This window comes from Musa acuminata, chromosome BXJ1-1 (genome assembly GCF_036884655.1).
Source record: "Musa acuminata AAA Group cultivar baxijiao chromosome BXJ1-1, Cavendish_Baxijiao_AAA, whole genome shotgun sequence".
Taxonomy (NCBI): domain Eukaryota; kingdom Viridiplantae; phylum Streptophyta; class Magnoliopsida; order Zingiberales; family Musaceae; genus Musa; species Musa acuminata.
Genome location: NC_088327.1, coordinates 7,069,293 through 7,090,343, shown reverse-complemented (window position 1 = coordinate 7,090,343; position 21,051 = coordinate 7,069,293). Strand labels below are relative to the sequence as shown.

General features: G+C 38.8%; 2 protein-coding genes across 3 annotated transcripts; both read left to right on the top strand.

Annotated features, from left to right (window-relative positions):
- The first annotated feature begins 440 nt into the window (after positions 1–440).
- Positions 441–13,930, top strand: LOC135639820 (DEAD-box ATP-dependent RNA helicase 46-like). Of its 2 annotated transcripts, none has more exons than XM_065153791.1 (8): positions 441–597; positions 1,308–2,686; positions 4,522–4,731; positions 5,193–5,261; positions 10,018–10,287; positions 10,780–11,130; positions 11,509–11,786; positions 12,632–13,930. In XM_065153791.1, the coding sequence occupies exons 2-8, from the start codon at positions 1,403–1,405 to the stop codon at positions 13,581–13,583; spliced, it is 3,414 nt and encodes a 1,137-aa protein (XP_065009863.1). In that variant the 5' UTR covers positions 441–597; positions 1,308–1,402; the 3' UTR covers positions 13,584–13,930. The 2 variants fall into 2 exon arrangements, with proteins under 2 accessions (XP_065009863.1, XP_065009923.1); XM_065153851.1 differs by having other exon boundaries at positions 444–597; positions 1,349–2,686.
- A 463-nt stretch (positions 13,931–14,393) lies between these two features.
- Positions 14,394–20,262, top strand: LOC103984457 (ATP-citrate synthase alpha chain protein 2). The gene is made up of 11 exons (XM_009401949.3): positions 14,394–14,675; positions 15,077–15,253; positions 15,335–15,577; positions 15,782–15,833; positions 17,069–17,183; positions 17,285–17,366; positions 18,753–18,848; positions 19,010–19,111; positions 19,202–19,318; positions 19,394–19,510; positions 20,044–20,262. The coding sequence occupies exons 1-11, from the start codon at positions 14,577–14,579 to the stop codon at positions 20,113–20,115; spliced, it is 1,272 nt and encodes a 423-aa protein (XP_009400224.2). The 5' UTR covers positions 14,394–14,576; the 3' UTR covers positions 20,116–20,262.
- The last annotated feature ends 789 nt before the right edge of the window (positions 20,263–21,051 follow it).

Genomic DNA, 21,051 nt, shown 5'->3' with positions numbered 1-21,051 from the left:
TATATACACATATATATATACATATATATATACATATACATATACATATTTGTATATATATACATATATTTATATAGACATATAGATATACATATAAATAAATAAAATAAAATAAAAAAATATTAAAATAAAATAAAATAAATAAATATATCGATGAAAGTGAAGGATATTTTTTATTAAATCGATAGGAGAGGCACCCCCAAGTAGAAAATCATTCTTCGTAAAAGTTAACACCGAGAGGAGATAAAATATCATATATACTTTTTAAATTAAGTATACATTAAAATATTATTAATTAGACACGTCACTTGACCAATTGATGCATTGATCCGACTAGCGATTAATTAGCATCAGGAGTCACGACCTTCGTCTCCTGGAGGCGGCGCGTCCGAACTCGTAACGTGGACGTGGGTCCATTTTCTATAACACGAAAAAGAGAGAGGGCAAGAGGCAAAAGAAGTCGACTCGCGTTAGGGTTTTCTTTTGTTCCGGTACCGTGTCCTCTCATTTCTTACTCCGTCGCGTCTCTTCTCGGAGAGGAAACCCAGAGGACGAAGGGGAGGTCGGGGGCTGAGTCCACGACGCGCGTCTGTCGAGGTGACCATCTCCGTCTACGCATTCGAGCTTTTCCATGTCGTTATTTGTCTCTTTGTTTTGTGGTTTTAGGGTTTTGATGGTTCCCGCTTGGTTTCATGCGAGAAATTTAGGGCTTTTGAGTGTGTAGTTCTTTACTTGGTTATGACGCTGTTACTTGGGTTTAAGAATCACCGAAACTTCGGTGATGGGAGGCAAAGCGCGTTAAGAGTCCCATTTGTTTGTCTATGCTTTTAGAATGACCCGATATGGTTTAGGAAATTCGGTGTTCTGGTAATATTTGCTTTCGTTTCATCATGTGCGTGCGTCCATGCTGCTATCTGGAATATTGAGTTCAGTTTCTGAACGTTTTGCTTTGTTTGATTTCCGTTTCTTGATTTTTTTTCCGCAGTTTGGAGTTGATATAGTCTTGAAAGGGGAGATGATAGGATTTTATAAGTGGTCCGGTCGGACAAAATTCTTCCCTTCGATCATACATGGCTGGAAATTAGGATCTATTTTCATGCATGTACAAAATATGAGAATGTTGGTCTTCGGTTGATCTCAGAAGAACAAGTCATCTTATTTTTGTTTGTTTTTGAGCAGCCACTTCAAGATGATTTTTTTTTTCTCGTTACAGGGAAGATATAAAATCATGGTACTCTGGCTTTTGGGCTGGTCTAATTTATTTAGTTTCACAATGAAAAGTTGCTTATTGATTTTTTTGTGTTTAGGAGTTGAATACAAGCATTGAAGAGATGTTTTTCATTGTCAGAAAACAATTTGGGGTTTGACAGTTCCGAAGCTGGAATTTAGTCAAGCTTTTGGCATGGCAACAGCTGAGGCGGCTGCAGGTTCACTGGGTCCACATTATGCCCCTGACGACCCAACACTCCCAAAGCCGTGGAAAGGTTTAGTAGATGGTAATACTGGCCTTCTGTACTACTGGAATCCAGAAACTAATATCACACAGTATGAGAGACCTGCTTCGTCGGTACCTCCGCTGCCACCTGGTCCTCCCCCCTCGGCTTCTGTGCCAAAGTTGGCCCCAATTCCCATGGCTGGTAACCTCCCTCCCAATGGCACTGCCTTGCAGCAAGGCACCCAGCAGATTGTTCAGCAAGCTGCCCTTCCAGCACAGCAGCAGCAACAGCCCAGCCAACACTTATTTCAACAGCAGCAGCAACAATCGAGTCAACAACTTCCAGGTCAGCAGCCTGGTCCCCAAGCACTGCTACCAAATGCCCAGCAAATACCAATTCAGCAGCCACACCATTCTACAAATCAGCAGATGACACAGCAGCAAACATCTCGACAGTACATGCAAATTCAGTCTCAGCATTCTCCATACCAGCATGTTTCTTATCTTCAAGGGTCATTACTGCCGCCTTCCCAGGTTCAACAACAACAGGGATTTCAATTTTCTCATCAGCAGGGACAAGAACCTCAAGGACCACAAATGACATATCAGCCGGGGCAACAACCACAAAGTTTGCAAATCCCGAATCAGCAACATCCGAAGGAGTCTCTGACCTTGAATCAGCAAGGTCAGCAAACACATGGGCTGCAGATCCCACTATCACAGGGGCTTCCAATTTTGTCTCAGCAAACCCACCATGGTCTACAAGTTGGACAACAGCAAGGTCGCCAGTCACAGGGCCTTCAGGCTGGAAGCCAACTAGTGCAACAGCCACAAGGACAGCAACCCAGATTCCCCTGGGTGGAGGATGCACTGCATCAAGAGGGGAAACAGGGTTCCCTTTCTTCATCTGGCATTGCATCTTCTAGTCATCACCTGCCAGGTTTAGTTCCTCAGGTCAGCATTCCATCAGTGGGTGGCCGACCACCTCAGTCACCTAATCAACTTGGTGGATCTGTGCAAAATGTTTCATCAAGTCAGGTGGGAATAGATACAAGCTACGGTAAACAACAGCAAGCAGGCTCTGCTGTCCCCAGTCCAATGGGGCATCCAGTGGTTCATCCTCCCATTGGAGGAAAAGTTGCGTATGATGAGGATGAACATGAATTTTATCCTTCTAGCAGAATGGAAAGACCGATGATGTATCCTCATCAACCAAAGCTCGCTGCTATTCCCCTTCCACAAAGACAGCCTGTATGCTTTACTTTTTTTTTTCATACATTTTCTTTTATTTCATATCTGAACAGAGTAATACAATATATTTTTTTTCTGATAACTAGAGTAATACACATTAGGATACATCATTTAGTTGCTAAATGCACAAAAGAAAAATGATTGCATAAAAGGATTCAGCATTATTTCATTTAATCAATGAATCGTCTGGCCTCTCTTTCTGAAACAAAGATGAAAATAGGACAATTCTCACGTGTCTTTTATTAGTTTCTTGTTATTCTTGAGAATATCGGTTATTTTTGTGAAGCCTTTTATTTGCTTTTCCCCATTAGTTTTTAAATACTTTAAAATTGGTTATATGTTGTTGTGGTAATTCTGTGAGTTTGTTTTATATCCTTCTGGAATATATTTTGAAGAATACCAAATGTCCCTTCTTGCACTCTTTAGGTTATTTTTTTCCAGACCATGCTTCACATGCATCCAAGTGTATCATTTGAATGTGCTTGTATACACATTACTAATTAGGTGGAACTCCTGGATTCTGTTTCTGCTTTTGCATTATAATAATATCAATGTCAATTAATTTATTTTGTCATCTATGAGTTGATTCTGCCATGAATTATGTGTAAGGCTTCTGAGTCATTACATTTTTTTTCTATTAATTTCATTACATCTATATCATCGTGACATTTTATAATTTTTAACCCTTAATATTGGACTACATATGGTATCATGTCACTGAACATTCAGTGATTGACTGACAGCATGTTTAACCATCCATTTGAGAAAGAGGTTATCTATAAATTAGTTGGTTTCCGTTATGGGTAGATTTTCTCACCTTCCTGAGATTTCCAGTATTCAAGATCTAATTTACATGATTGGTCCTGATTTGTTAAACTCCAGATGAATACTTGCTTGAAATGTTCACTTCCCTCATTTGTTGTTTCCTGACGAAGTTCTACTGAAATTATTTAAACTATCCTCCACTGAGATTAATTGCTACAAAGGGATAGGAAGAATCAAATAGTTAAGAAACTATTTTATTTACTTGTCCCAGGTTCTTTGTTTTCCAAAGTCCAAAGTGGGTTTTCTAGCTCACTGTTGTATCAGAATTGTTCAATGATTTCTACTCTATTATCTAATATATAGTTTGCACAAACTTTTTTAATACTGAATTAATTGTACACTTTGACAACTTGGCTACCTCAAAGAAAAAGATTCTTGTTCAGTGCCTGATTATGATGAGGGATTTGGCATATTGCTATCCTTGGCTGGAGAATCCCTTATCGGGGACCAATAAAATGAGCTTGGGTTGGGCTAAATTTGAATTAGGATTCCCCGAGATTGGCTTGGATTGTTTGGGATCAGCTGATCATTGGGTTAGGGTCATATAACTTACTAAATTGGGCTGTTGCCAGAGCATATTTGATATGTTGTAAAAGCTTTCATGGGACTTGACTGGAGTAGCTGATGGCTCTTTAACTGTCATCAAAGGCATGCAAAGTAGTAAAAAATTATATTTGGATGAAATCGTGTGGAAGGATGTGGAGGACGAAGTTTTCTGGCTGAGAGTTATAAATTTGATGCACAATATGCAAAATATGATCATAGAATTTATCTTCAAAAACATTGTACAGGAACAGGTCTGAAGGGTGACAATAATCTGGCTACAAATTTACATAAATAGGATCTTGTGCTTGATGTGAGAGCTGGTAGGGATCTGATATATGTGACATAACAATCTCATGCTGTGATACTGTTAGATGTATTTATTTTTTTCCTTATTATGAAAGATAAGTTTGCTAAGCTAATCAGATTGTTGATCCTGGTGACTCATAAGTGTTATCCTGTACCAGGATGGAGGTATCCGACCCCAGTTTGACCTACCTAGTCTTTCAGGTGGAATGAGTATGGGTCCACAACATGCACTGCCAAATATGTATGGTCGTTCTGCCTTTCCTAATTCAGGTATCTTGGGACCATCACAAGTAGGGTTTGGCTCATCAGATTTTTCAGATGTTTCTGCAGCTGATGCATATCGGCAGCACCATGAAGTTACTGCAATGGTAAGAAATGATGTCATACTACATTTTATAACAATTGAATGTAAGGTAGTTGATGCTTTTGAATTGTATTGAGCTGATGCTTTTGAGTTGTTGTGAGAACCTATGGATATGACATGGCCTATAAACATACAATATACATGTTTTAAAGACTGTTCCATGGTACAGAGGAATATTCAAATTGGGTAAATATAACAGTTGTCAACCTCATGCATTAAAATATCATTTGCATTGATATAAGCTTGTGGAATATTCTTTATGCAAGGCAAAAGTAATGAAAGAGCAACGACTTCTCTTTTATATGATTATTTCAGGTTTTGGAAATTTGGATCAGGTAGACTAGTTGGGATTTAACTTAGTGCCAGCTTACTATCATTTATTATCTGTACTGAATGATTTTTCCCTCTTAGCTTGATACCTTATTATTGCATGGCATCAGTAAACGGTGTTTGCTATTTTCTTAGGGCAACGATGTTCCTCCACCATTTATGACATTTGAAGCCACTGGCTTTCCTCCAGAGATTCTTCGGGAGGTAATATAACTTTTTGTTTCAATGGCTCTATCTATTTAAGTTGCTCCAAATATTTGTTGTTTCCTGTTCTTTAACCTTTTCCTTGAGAATAAATGGGAAGCTCACTTTGTTCCTACTAGTTGATTCTTATCACTTTAAAGAAGGGGTTACCTGCTGATTCTTACTGTTATGACTGCTGTTTAATTTGCTTCTTAGAGCAGTATAGGTGGACATGTCTTCCTATGAGGCGTGAAAGCTTGTCAGTTTCATCTATCCAAATCTATTTCTGTATCAGATTTGTGCTGGATATGATTGTGTGTTGTCATATGTATATATAGATATGTGAATCTGGCTGTCTGATGTCCTCTGGATATGGATACAGAAATGAGTTAAGTTTTAATGATATACTGGTTGGACCAACATGTACAATCATTATTTGTTGTTTGGGCCAAGTATCAGTGTCACAGTGTATAGCTTGATATGATATAGAATTTTATTATTTTATTCAATGATACTGGGTGGTATAGTTGGTGAGGTGGTACCATCCCGATCCATTGGTTCATATTGGACCAGCATATAAACCATGATCTGAATATCTAAGTGTACCTGAAAGTGTTGAATATATTCGTATTAACCTAAGAAAAAAAAGTTATTGATTATTTGTTTCTTGTTAAACAAGATTCATATAGTATTCACATCTGCATCTGCCTAAAATTTCATTTGAATTCATCTGTCATATACCCTGTTTGCATCTCCAACTTTGTTAAACAAATTTGGTTAAAAAAATATAGTGTCCATTTGATATCTATATCCAAATTCATTTTTCTTGGTTAGAAGTGGATACAGATATATATGCTTTACTATTTAATCCATCTGTAATCATTGTTAACCCTGCTTCTTACTGAATACTTGACTACATTGCTACTGCTCACTTGTTGGGGTGCCAGTCCTATGTTGTCTCTTTTTTTGGCCAAAAAACATGCAGTTCTATTTTCCTTCTTGGTTTTGCTGTTATTGCCAAGCCAAGAACTTCCCTTTTCAAATATTGGACCTTTTTGGTTGCTAATTGGATTGGATGGTTGAAATTTTGTTTACTGGTTGAAGAAGAAGACAGGAAAGAGTATTCAAGCACCACGACAATTCAAAATGACCAAAATGAAAACAGATAGAAAGAACAGAAGAGTGTACTCCTCTTGTTTGTGACTTTTCTTTCCTTTCATGGTCGCTTCAAGTGATTAGATTATGCAATCTGGGCTAGATCACTTGTGCTGGCAAACTGGTTTTAGGCCTTGAACCTATGTGACACATAATGGTCATGATCTGTTTATACTTTTTTTATAAATTTCGTATTGGACCTTGGAATTTGATAATTTTACCTAAGACTGGGCTGTCAGTTTTTAAATGTTCTGCTCTCATACTAGTATATACTACTCTGTATGGATGATATCATGAGAAAGGAAACCTTGTGTCTGGTTTTTTGCTTTTTGGATGAAGAGCGTTTTTTGTTTTTGGCTCGTTGCATTGTGTCATTTTACCTTTCAATCACTTTATTTTTTTTCACTTGTAGCAGGATCAGTTAGTAATGATATGGTTGGGATCAGGTGGATCAACTGATTAATTGATAGGATCATAATTGTCTAGAAAATAATTGGAAACCAAAAATTAAAAATCACATTGCAAATATAAAAATTCAAATAATTATAGAAAATGAAAATAAAAAAAGAGACATAGGAAATATTGTTTTGTTATGACATTTTAGAACTTATTAAAATGTTCAAATTACACTGTTAAGAGTTTGGAACAAATTTTAAAAAATAAAAATAGTTTTTTAATATTTATAATTTTTCTGTGGTTATTGTTTCATATTGCACAGTTTCGTCCCCAGAACTTGCTCATTCTTTTGTTGGTTTTTTTAAAAACATGTATGACACATGGGGCCCTTGTATTTTTAGAGAACCTTGTCAAAACGGTTGAGTTATTGGAATGAATCTTTGGCACCTTTTTCTAGATTAGGGTGCATGAGATTTAGGTTTTGGGAGGGTCACCAATACTTCGTTCTCATCAGTGGTAGAAGCAGAAGGTGGAGGCATCAAAGGCTTCTGTTGGTGATTTTTGGCTCTGGTGGTGAGTCAATATCTCCCTTCTCCTCCACCTTGTATCCTCCTCCACCATCTCCTTTTCTTATGTAATATTGCCAAACTCGCATTCTTAGTTAGGATGAAGGTTCAGAATCTCAGATCATAGGCTCATAAGATCCTAACACATAGGGAAACATTAGCTTTTAAGGATTATACATATATTATATGTATGCCAATTATAAGATTGACATGTCCATTAGGAACTTGTTTGTGGTAAGCTTTAACATAGGAGTCAATGTAATGTTGGTAATAGATTATGTCAATTATGAGTTTGTAATCTATGCTTGCTACTGCTTTTAGTACATGTTTCATATGTTTAACATCTTGTTAGAGCTAAAAGTTACATTGGTGATGATGAAGGGTCAATTTTGAAGTGGTCTTTTTTCATCATTTATATCTTGAATTAGCAAACAAGCAACTGTGGAAAAAGGAACATACTATCTGGTATGTTTTTAATGTGTATTGTCAGAGTCATTATACTGTGAGATTCAGATTGATGACACTGTAAACCCAGATTTGAAAAAGAAAGGTTGCCTTCATTTTGTGACACAACTTGCAGTATGGGTGAAATCTGTACTTTTTTTTTTATAAACTGAGGACAATGATCATGGGTGAGCCAGAGATTCATCTAAAGAGAGTAAAAAAATGTGCTATTTAGAATTCTTAACAGATACTCAATTCTTATTTATTTATCTAAGTCCGAATACAAAAGTTAAGTAACCTTACTTGGGTTTGGTTTTGGTTATTTCTTTGGGTCTAGCTTGTCTAAGGTGGTTTGGACTGCAAGGTTGTGTTACCCTATGGCCCAAATCTTGAGTTCACCAACAATGTTATTATGTTTCCTCCTTTCTTATTCTTGTCCTCCTTTCTTCTCATCAGATATTGTCCATTGGCCATCAGAAGCCAGCCAGAGTTGGTGTTTAGACAGAGAAATCGACCAATCATATAGGGACTTGCTGATATAATCAGATTGTATGATTGTGATCATAATACTGGTCTTGAAAACTAAATAAATGGGACAAATGCTTGCAGTGTGTATAAAATTCTTTTACACCCCCCATTAATGGACAAACTTCTTATCTAATGGACATGTTAATATATGATAGAAACAAGACTGACCCTTCTTCATTGGTTGTAGTTGTGCATAGTAATTATTGAAAAACCAGTTTGACTGGGCTGTGTCGATTGGTATTTGTCGGTTTGACCTGGTTCAGGCATGTGGACACGGTGATTTTGCTCTGTTTGGTTTAAAACTAGGCTTGCCACATGGTATGATTCCCATATCGGGCATACCACTTGGTACCCTTATTAATTTTTTGACAGCTTTTGTTAACTCTTTTTCTTTTGTTTTCTGCTTTTATTTTTGCTCTCCTTCGATGCTTCTTTTCTCGCCCCCTTTTTTTTCTCAGTCTATTTCACATATTTCTCTCTACCCTACTCCCCACCACATTGTTGATGTTGCCCCACTGCATCATCATCATCATTCATCACTCCACAGAGTCGTCGTTGTCCTTCTCTGTCGTTGCCACTGCCATCACTTCTTCCTCTGCCTCCTTACCTTCTTCTCCTCCTCCGCCTCTCTCTTTCTCCGTGTTCTTCACCTCTCCTGTTCCTCCTTTCACCTCTTTCATTGCCTCCTCCTTCCATCTCCACTTACTCCTCACCTTTTCCTTCTCCTCCCCTCCTCCTTCTCCAGTTCTCTTCCTCATCTGCCTTTTACCTTTCCCTCCTCTTTTCTCTTACTCTTTCTCTTGGTTCAAGCACTCCTGACTTGCTGAGTTTTGGTATGTTGGGGCCATGCCAGAACTGTATCAGTATCAGACTGAGATTTTAAACCTTGGTGCAGAGTGTTCATAGTGTGGAAATGTGTGATTTGCATCTTTGAAGCCTTCCATTTTTGCCCACTAAAACCAACAAGAAGTTAAAAGTTGGACTAAAAACTTTGGATACTAGTGTCTTGGAGTTAGACTCAACAATTGGGCCTCGTTAGTGATCATAGGAGGTTGATTATGGACACCTGACTATGATCTTACTCGGTCAAAAATGATTACCAACAAGAAGTTTAGATCTTTTGGTTAGAAAACCAAGAAGGGAACTCTGCTTCCCTCAATACTACAATCCAGTAGATCTCATGGGAGATCCTACAATCAAAGCCATATAAGAGCAAGGAAAGACTGCAAGAATTACATTCATATCTTTTATGAACTGGGTTTTGGAAAAATGTATATGGTGCACTATAGAAAGGAATGCATTAACAATACTCATTTAATAGAAATAAGGAACATCATGTTCTATGGAATGACCTTTTTTTTTGTGAGGGGGGAGGGGGGAAGGGGGTGGGGGGGTTTGGGTTTACTGTATGAGTAGTATTTTTTCATATTGACAAAAACATACGACTTGTGTAGTTGTTAGAAATAGATCCATATCTTTCAATGAAAAATATAAAAAATGTTTAATACGTTAGTGTTACTTGGTCGGCACGCCGAACATGAGTATAATGATGTTAAACCAGTAAATGCTGGTAAGTAGATGGCATGTATGTATCATTGATTTGTATAATATGATTGAGTTATTTTCTTATTGTTATTATTACATTCTAGTGCTTGGTTGACATATTTTTTGTCTTGATTGCTTTTCAGATGCATCTGGCTGGATTTTCATCTCCAACACCTATACAAGCACAAACATGGCCAGTTGCTCTACTGAAAAGGGACATAGTTGCCATTGCCAAAACTGGTTCAGGGAAGACCCTAGGATATCTTATTCCTGCATTTATTCATCTGAGACGATGTCGAAATAATCCTCAATTTGGTCCAACCGTGTTGGTTTTGGCTCCAACTCGTGAGCTTGCTTCACAAATACAAGATGAGGCTTTTAAATTTGGCCGTTCTTCGAGGATATCTTGCACTGTAAGTCCTGCTTTGTTGCATTATTATCTCCATTTTCGGGTCAAATGGCCTCTAAGGGTATCTCGATGATGTTAACATTTTGTGGTTGATTGTTGGTAAGGTCCATTATTAAATGCAAGGCTAAACTGCAAGATGAGCAGAAAGTATTGTGATGATTGCTTAGAAGTTTGCTAGACTACATGAACCATATTGCATGTTCTAGCAGTAGCCTTTTGTTCATGCAACTATTTCATGTTACCTTATACTTGTATAGTTACCTGGCCTAAAGTTCTCATAAATCAACTTGTTTGATAGATCTAGCTTCTGAGTATGAGTTTTCTCTCTGAAATAGAGTAGGAGGGTCAGGAACCATGAGCTATTATTACAGTATGACAGTTATTCTATTGTTAAATTCTTTGATGTTACTAAATAATGAATAAGTTCTTGCATCTTTTCATTTTTAATATATGATGCCTTTGGTTATTGATTTTTGCTGTCATTATATTTTTTTAGTGTCTGTATGGAGGAGCTCCAAAAGGGCCTCAACTTAAAGAAATTGAACGAGGAGCAGATATTGTAATCGCAACACCTGGTCGCCTCAATGATTTTCTTGAGATGAAGAAGATTAGCTTTTGTCAAGTTTCTTTGCTGGTCCTTGATGAAGCAGATCGCATGCTTGATATGGGTTTTGAGCCCCAGATTCGGAAGATTGTGAATGAGATCCCTCCGCAAAGGCAAACTCTCATGTATACAGCAACTTGGCCAAAGGAAGTGAGAAAAATAGCCAGTGATCTACTGAGGAATCCTGTTCAGGTTAACATTGGCAGTGTTGACGAGCTTGTTGCGAACAAGTCCATCACACAGGTAATTGTATGAACTACATGTTTTATTTGTTTCATCTGCTGCTTATTTAAATTGTCTTATTCCAGTAGAGAATTGTAGAAATATACTTGAGTAATTGTCAAGAGACAGGATTACTTTTCCACTTTTATATATTTCACTTACGTTTTTCCATTGTATCAGATGTGTTCAAATGTGTTCTGCTTTGAATATAATTGTCAGACCGGATTACTTGTTGATTTTCCTACAAATATAATTTTTCTTAATTGTTTGTGGATATCTTGCTTTTAGCCTATCTGCGCTGATGAGAATTTCTTTTACTTGTCATGTTTGTTCATGTTACCTTTTCCTCGTCTCTTGTTTTATTAGTATTGAAGTTCACTTTTAGTTTTGAACATTCAGCATGTGGAGGTGGTCACCCAGATGGATAAACAAAGACGCCTAGAGCAGATTCTTAGAACTCAAGAACGTGGATCCAAGGTCATCATTTTCTGCTCCACAAAAAGGCAGTGTGACCAGCTGGCCCGCAGCATAGGACGAACTTTTGGTGCTGCTTCCATTCACGGTGACAAGTCTCAGGGTGAGAGAGATCATGTTCTATACCAGTTTCGCACTGGCAGGGCACCAGTTTTAGTTGCTACTGATGTTGCTGCCAGGGGACTTGACATCAAGGACATCAGGTAAGGCTCTTGTCTAGTCGATAACAGTTTCCATTTTTTTAATTTTAAATTTTCAAGGTGAAGATTCTTAGATGCATTAGTTTGAGTTACTGGAAACGTTTAGAGAGAAGTTTTAATTATTTGTGAGAATTTTTAATTATTTTAAGTTACAGGCTTTTGTTGCTTTTATCAATTGCTTGTGTCTGGTTCGGTGACAAGTAATTGTCAAACCCAGTTCCCTTTGATGGATCAATATCTTTTACATATGTAGGCAAATAGTAGAAGAAGAAGTTTAGATGTGGGAATTGTTCTTGTTTCCTTCACTGCTACTATTAGGTTCTGGCTATCATTAGGATAATAGTGAATAAATTTAATCGCTGTTTCTCTATAATGAATGTATTGCATTGTTATACTCTGCTTCTATATGATGAAACTTAGTGAACAGTAGTGTTGGAATGGCTTCCTTGTGTGATCAAGATATTCTTGTTGGTGTATCCTACTATTGAAGTGTGGAAAATGGAAATATGAAAGGACAACTGGACCAAACGATTGAGGTACCTAACTGGCCTGCTTAAAAGAAAGTAGTTCAGTTCTATTTATTGTCAAGACGCTTGACACATTCCATGAATATTTTCCATCACGCACTGAATTTTCTATTGGAGTTGAGTTCAAAATTTCTTAATTTGATAACTTATAACATGGTTACATCTAAGATTTCTCTTGAATTGCTTGTTGTGCTTTCGATCCATCTCTTATATATGAATTGGCGTGTATTATCTAAATCATGAGGGATTTGTAACATTATATTTTTGGATGACATCTGTGGCCAACATCCTCTCTCATATCTTGCCATCATTGTGTTACAGGGTGGTTATCAATTATGATTTTCCTACAGGGATTGAGGATTATGTCCACAGGATTGGAAGAACTGGGAGGGCTGGGGCTACAGGAGTTTCATACACATTCTTCACCGATCAGGACTGGAAGTATGCAACTGATCTTGTAAAAGTCCTCGAAGGTGCAAACCAGCGTGTCCCACCTGAGATCCGTGAAATGGCTGGTCGTGGTGGGCCCCTTCTCTCTAGGCCTCGTGATGGAATAAACCGTTGGGATTCAGGCGGTGGCGGCGGCGGTGGCAGGTGGAGTGCTGTAGGTGGTCGTGGCATGAGGGATGGTCCTCCTGGTGGCTTCAGTGGGCGTGGTGGTAGGCAAGATTTCTATGGTGGGCGTGGACCTAGAGGTCGTGGGTTTGGTGGACCTGGTGGGCCTGGAGGTCGTGGCCGGCACGACCGTGGTCCTAACGACCGATATGTTAACTCGGATGGGCGAAACCGGTCTGACGGTCGTAGGGGGTTTGGAGAGAGGGGTAGGGAAAGAAGTTATAGCCGTAGCCCGGAGATGGTTCGCACATGGGGTTACGATAGAAGCAGAAGTGCAAGTAGGAGTAGGAGCAGTAGCAGGAGCCGCAGCCGGAGCCGGAGTAAGAGTTGGTCACCAAGAAGTCGGAGCAGAAGCAGGAGCCAGAGTCAGAGCAGAAGTTATGATAGGGTTAAGAGGCGTAGTGGATGGGACTGCAGACCCTCCCCAGTTCCTGCAGCTGCTACTGCCCCCTTTGCAACATCTGGTTCTGAACCTCCAACTGCAGCTGCAACCGGAGGTCCATGTATTGTCGAACCTGAACCAGTGGCTGGACATCAAGGGCCTGCGCCTGTAGTAGGATTTGAACCTGGTTTACCTCTGTCAGGTGATATGTCACCAATGTCACCAGGCCAAGGCAACGGATCTCTGTATGGAAATGAGCCACCGGAGCAAACTTAGGGAGGAGGCTTTTAAGGTTGGGGAATCAGGTGATGTTGACTGGAAAACTGCTCAAACCATGGATTTAGATTTTTACCTTGAGGAAGCAAGGGAGGGAGCTTTCGGTGGTTGATTGATACCGTACGGTTACCTGCATTCTATTGCTGTTGCTAGTAAAGAAAAATGCACTTTACACTGGGATTCAGATTATTCAGAGTTTTTAAGTTGAGCGATCCTTGTGGTATTTTTGTCACTAGAATTGCAAGATGAGATGCTTTTAATGTAAAAGCCCTTTCTTAAGTAAAAGCTATCCTGTGGTAACTTTTTTTGGAATTAGAAGTGTACGATGACATGTTTTTGATGTACAAGTTTTCTACCATGTGATGCTCTTGGACGCCCATCTCTTGCCGTTTTAGTTCATTTAGAAAAAAAGTATTTTTTTTTTGTGATTTAGTAGTTCTCAAATTTGTTGATTCTTCATTTGTTTTATCCATTTCAAGATCTCGTCGAATTCATTTTCGACCTCTTCACTGCAGCCAAGCAGAATCATCATGGAGGACGAGTTCGTCGGGCTACACGGTGACTGCAGAGGTACAGAATTTTGCGCCACTTACCACTGCTGTACACCAACAACATGTTTGCGAGTAACTGCTCGCATAAAATAAAATTAAACGCTCTTTAAAAGGCAGATAAGCTATTAAATTGTGGCCGACGCAAGCTAGCTCGGGACGCACCTCCCACCGGTGCTTACACGGTAGCAACACGTGGGGCGTCACTACAGCCGCGGGAATATCGCACATGCGGTGCTTTTAGATTCGTGAATTCTGCGAACCAACGACAGCGATCCCGCCGCTGGTGGAATCTTGCGCGGTCGTCCTCGTTCTATTGGTCTTCGACCGGCCATAAATTGGAACTGTCCGCAGCTTCGCAGCCGCGGCGATCGCTCTGCTCTCCGACTCCGAGCTCCGAATCCATCTTCGTCCGTCGACCGACCGAAGCAGTCGTTTTGAAGCGATGGCGAGGAAGAAGATCCGGGAGTACGATTCGAAGCGCCTCCTCAAGCAGCACCTCAAGCGGCTCGCCGCCATCGATCTCCAGCTCTGCTCCGCCCAGGTGAGCTCCTCCTTCCCTACTACTCACGGCTTCCGATGTCGATCTCGTTCTCGAGGTTTTCCCTTTTTGGACCTTGTTCTCTCCCCTTCGTTTGTTCGTTCGTTTCTTTCCTTGGGATCCGACATGTTTCTTGGGCTCGCGAATCCTCGGATCCCTTTCTTCCTCGAAACTGAAGCACGAGCTTATCCTTTTTTTTATTTTATTGCGCGCGTCGAAGTCGGAATTAACAGTTTAACGCGACCTTATTTATCATCTACTAGTGGTTTTCTTTCGCCGGTTCGTTGAATTCTAGATCGCTAATTCTTGGGAGTTGTTCGTTTGAGTTCACCAGTATCATCATCATGTGGAAGTCAACTTATTGTGGTGATGAATGCTTTGAGTCTGTTGTTTGGTTGAATAAGGTGACGCAATCGACGGACTTCACGGAGTTGGTGAACCAGGAACCATGGCTCTCGTCCATGAAACTAGTCGTGAAGCCCGACATGCTGTTCGGGAAGCGCGGCAAGAGTGGTATGGTGTCTCTCAACTTGGATCTGGCCGAGGTTGCAGAGTTTGTCAAGAAACGCTTTGGAGTGGAGGTTTTATCATCGAAGTTGGATCCTTTTGTTGATTTCCAAATTGTACTGCGCTAAAATGTAAGCAATTCCGGTGGCGTGTAGGTTGAGATGGGAGGATGTAAGGCACCGATCACTACATTTATAGTCGAGCCATTTGTCCCTCATGACCAAGAGTACTACCTCTCTATCGTCTCCGAGAGGCTTGGCTGCTCCATCAGCTTTTCAGAGTGCGGAGGCATTGAAATTGAGGACAACTGGGACAAGGTTAAGACCATATTTCTTCCTACTGAAAAGCCGATGACATCTGAGGCATGTGCTCCACTGATCGCAACTCTTCCTCTCGAGGTACGATTGCCTTTCTGCACTCGGCATCATTTCTAGCTTTCATTTGTGGACATTACATATGGGATTCAGCTACCTGATCCTTAAATACATATATTATCGACATACCTCTTGATTGTCTATAAGTTTGTACTGTCTAAGCAGTGTTGATATGGTTCAGCCTTCTTTAGTTTGGCAGCTTGCTAACTCATTGCGATTATGGCTCAGGTTAGAGGAAAAATAGGAGACTTCATAAGAGGTGTGTTTGCTGTGTTCCAAGGTATGTTTGAAGACATACTTGTAGGACAAATCTTATGATGATATTTTTATATTCTCAGAATTATATGAGGAACATATGCCACTTCTTTTTGATTTGCTGATTAATTAGCACATACAAACTACTAGCTGTGTCTATAAAATTGTCAATGAATTGAAGGGAACTAACTATGGTATTTTTTAAGGCTAATTATAGATTACTCTCTGTAGTTAAACCTCCTTAGCATTTTAGTCTCTGTACTTAAAAAAATTACATTGAAATCTCTATAGTTATGAAAGTGAAACATCTAGGTCTATTTACCCTAACGCTGTCAGTTTTATCAGCGGAAACATAAAAACAATAGGCGAAAAAATAATTTTAATGTTTCAGTTGGTTGTGATGGACGACGTCGGTGGTGGCAAACAATGACGCCGTTGGGGGGTCGCGAGTGACTGCTATGGATGAAGAGAGCAACAGTGAGAGATGAGGGTCGCTCTGTATCTACGTTGATGCTGATGCAGTTGCTGAGCAGCCCTTTCACCGCTTTACATCTGCGTCGGCGTTGACACAGTTGTCGAGCGACAAAAGGGCTGCCGATGCAGATGTCGACTAGCCCTTTCACCGTTGGGCAACTACATCGACATCGATGCCGATGCAGAGCGGTGAAAGGGTCGCTCACTGCGTCTGCGTCGACAAAGTTGTCGAGCAGCGAAAGGGCTGCTCGACATCTGCATTGGCGGCGATGCATATGTAGAGCGATCCTTTCGTTGCTCGACAACTACATCGGTGTCGACGCATATGCAGAGCGGCTCCCATCCCTCGTCGCCGCTCTCCTTATCCATAGTAGCCACCCGTGGCCCCTAGTGTCGCCACTGTCCGTCACCACCAACTGAAACATTGAAATTATTTTTTTGCCCATTATTTTCGTGTTTCCGTTGGTAAAACCGATGACGTTAGGGTAAATGGACCTAGATGTTTCACCTTTATAGTTTTAAGGATTCCAATATAAATTTTTTAAGTTTAAGGATCAGAATGCTAAGGAGGTCTAACTACAATGATTAATATGTAATTAGCCCTATTTTCCAATCACCTCTATCTATAGAATTGCCATTGAACAAACATGGAGAGAATTCTCTTCAAAAAACATATCTTTCTTACCCGAAACAGATATATAATGTTTTTCTTATTTGGAACACTCATATTTGCTTTTATCTTAATATATTTGGTGGCATGGGATTAATTGAGTGTGCCTATCGCAGACTTGGACTTCAGTTTTATCGAAATGAACCCATTTACCTTCGTAAATGAACAACCATATCCATTGGATATGCGAGGAGAACTGGACGACACTGCTGCTTTTAAGAATTTCAACAAGTATGTATTGGGTGTTAGGCTTCAAGTTTGCTGATGCCAAGACTATCTCTGACATCTATCTCTTGATCACTTTATGTTCTTCATTTTGTTATGTTTTGCAGGTGGGGTAACATAGAATTCCCACTCCCTTTTGGCAGAGTCTTGAGCCCCGCAGAAAGCTATATCCATGAACTTGATGAAAAGGTAGCGAAGTTTGCATTTTTACCATGTCATGTTTCACATAGTGTAGGTAAACACTAAAAAAACAAGCAGCATTTTTTTTTTTGAATTACAGAATCCTTCTACACCTTCTGCTCTGAGTACAAACATTATAGCCTACGAACATGGAAAATGCTGGATATTTATATGAGCTTGAGGGATGTGTTATGAATTAGAAAATAGTTAGATATATGTTGATAAAAGTTAATGACAGCAAATTTAACATGCTTGTTTGTTTGGATTGGCATTATAAGTGACATAAAGTGAATATCTGAACTTGGTTGAATGACAAACAACAAAATAGGATACACCAAAATGCAAGTTCCAGTTTAATCCATAATTAGCAGATAACTCCCCACTTAATTCAGTTTTTATACTATTCAAGTGAATTTGTGCACTAGTGTACCTTAGATTTGCTCATGGCCTCATACCTTTTATTTTTAGGGTCCAACTTTCTAACTTCCTACATTCATGCTATGACAAGACATGTTCAATATTATCCATTCAAATTCACTGAATACTGTTGATGACCATGGTCACAAAGAAAGTTGCATTATTCCTCTTATATTCTTTGTCTATCATTCTTGCGATCAAGAGGACAATGAAATGTTAATATTAACAGGACTGCGATGTTCCTTATAAATTTTTATGTCCTGTATCCTTCTGACGTAATCAACAAAATTGTTGAGAGAGGGAGGATATGACATCAGTTTCTCTATCTCTGCATCCAAGCTTTTCCATGGTTTCTTACCTTTAGGAAAGATTTTAACATGTGAAAATAGCATTGCGGCATATCCATGTAGATTATTGTCTGCAACTTTGTTTGAACCAATGAACTTCTATATTGTTATTATCGCGATCTGTTTGTTGCTTGCAGATCAAATTCCTTTGATGATTTATTTTTTTAATCTGCAAAAAGTTATATATCAAGCAGGGTGTTGCTTTTAAACATTCAACTGTCACTGTTTTTTCTGAGTCAAAGTTAGGATCAGGTGTCTATTCTAAGAAGTTTATTGGACATGTTTGTGTACCAGCCCAATGGAAAGGAACATAGCTCAGAGGGTTTCAATTGATCCATGATTTTTGCTGGTACTAGTTTCTTCTGTTTGAAAAATGTATTGTTTCTTGTGTGGTTATAGTGTGGAATACTTTTCTTTTTTATTTTGTAAAAGAATATGCTGGTGAACACCACAAATATTTTCCAAAATGCAATTCTTCCCAAAATTTCACAAATAACAATTTTTTTTCAAATATCTTTTCTTCCATGTGGTCGATTGGTTTTATTTCCTCCTTTTCTTTGGTTTAATTACTCATGTACCCATGTCCTATACCTAAAGCATTCATTTATCATGCGAACATGTTTCATTTCAGACTAGTGCCTCATTAAAGTTCACCATTTTAAATCCCAAAGGACGCATTTGGACCATGGTGGCAGGTGGTGGTGCTAGTGTCATATATGCTGATACAGTAAGTAATATTTGTTTTGCTTACACTATCGCAACATCCATACCAGATCAGAACATCTACATCTTATCAAAGTGCAAAAGATATGCAATTCCGAAAGGGATGGCATTCACAAAACACTGGCATACAAAATCTGCTGACAAGTCTGATATAATGTACACTAGGTTGGAGATCTGGGTTATGCATTGGAGCTTGGAAACTATGCAGAGTACAGTGGTGCTCCAAACGAGGAGGAGGTCTTGCAGTATGCTAGAGTTGTTCTTGATGTATGAACTTATTGGCTTTCTTTCTCAGACTACTGCTTTAGAAGAGGTAGCATAAATACAGGCAATGAGGTTTCTTTTTGTACTTTCTAGTGTGCAACCGCCGACCCTGATGGCCGCAAGAGAGCGCTTCTCATTGGAGGGGGTATAGCCAACTTTACTGATGTTGCCACAACTTTTAATGGTATCATTCGGGCTCTGAGAGAGAAGGTTGGTTGACTTAATGAATTGCAGCTTCTTTAAACAATTCTCAGATGATTTACAAGCTATACTATTTATCCGCAGGAGGCCAAGCTAAAGGCTGCAAGGGTGCACATTTATGTTAGACGAGGTGGTCCAAATTATCAGACTGGTCTTGCAAAAATGAGGTCTCTAGGTGATGAAATTGGGATTCCTCTTGAGGTAACAAACTGCAACTATTAAATTGCAAACATTCTGATGGCCAAAAACTAAGTTTTAAGCTTTTCTCACGAGTCATTTGGATCATACATATATAGTTTTTTCATCAAACAAATTTATTCATGATTAACAACAATCACAAAACATTTCTGATTGATGCCAACTGATTATAAATCCAACTGGCACCATGGCACACCAGAAACAAACCATACAACTGCGTTGGTTTAGATCTGGTGAAACACCTAGATAAAAGCATACAAATACCCTCAGCCATATATATAGCTATTTTCTTGCCCTAGCCATACATACTTCTTGTTGGTCCTAATTTTTTTTTGATCTTTGCCATTCGCATCTAAAAGTTTAAGTCAGGAGATGAAACATGATCTCAATTTATGGGATCTCTTAATAATAAGAGACTTTGCAAATTTGAATGGTTGCAGACAAATGGTACTGTGATACTCTCTCAAGAGTTATAGAAATAATCGTAGTATAGATCTAAATTAAATTATACACTGATCTTTTAAGTTTGCGTGCAGGTTTATGGGCCAGAGGCTACAATGACAGGGATCTGCAAACAAGCTATTGATTGCATCATGTCTGCTGCATGAACATAGTCTTCCTTTAATCTTTCTTCCGTCTCCCTTTTGTTCCCGATCTCATGATGATTTGGTGGTGCATTGAGTGAAAGATTGTACTTCAAAATTTAGAGGCATAAAGGGTTGTTAATGCAATAATACTATTACTGCTTTGCTGAACCTTCCCCTTGTCGTAAGAAAAACATCTTTTTTATTCATGCATAAATCTCATGAAAAGGAATTCTTTGTCATGTAAGATCAGATTAACCTAAGACTACCCGCTGAGAGCTATCAAGTTAAATCCTCCCAACTCAATCTTGGATACATGATTTTTTTTGTTGGTATTATTATGTTCTGTATAAAATAATACAAGATGCTTTATACGGAAAAATCATATAGGATTGCCCAACTGTTGATTGTTGATAGTGGGATCCTTGTTCAAAACTCTTATTTACCGAATTATATACTCTTACTCATACTATATCTATATAATTATTCTGATGGTGTAACCAATTCACTCACCAATATATTATTTTTTTATATAGAAAATTTATAGAAGGTTGCTCCAAAATTAGGATGAACAATTCTGAAAGGACACTTTATCTTTAAAGACACGAGTAAAATTTTGGTGGAACTAATTCAGAAGTTATTATATATCTTTTCCTTTAGAGACACCTTGGATTGGATTGAATCTTAGGATGCTGACTTAGAACTCTTATTTATTGTATTATATATTTGTACTAATTTTATTCCTAAATAATTAGTCTAGTGATGTAACCAACTCGATCACTTCACTTGGAGAATCCGAATAATAATTCTTCAAATTTAAAAAGAAAATGGTGGAACAAACAAATCATTTTGTTCCTTTAAAAAAAGAGAGAGAAAGATGATAAATAAAGTTTGTTTCTAAACAAAAACAACGCTTTTTATCTTTTCCAACAACACCTCCAACAACACCTTCGCCTTGCG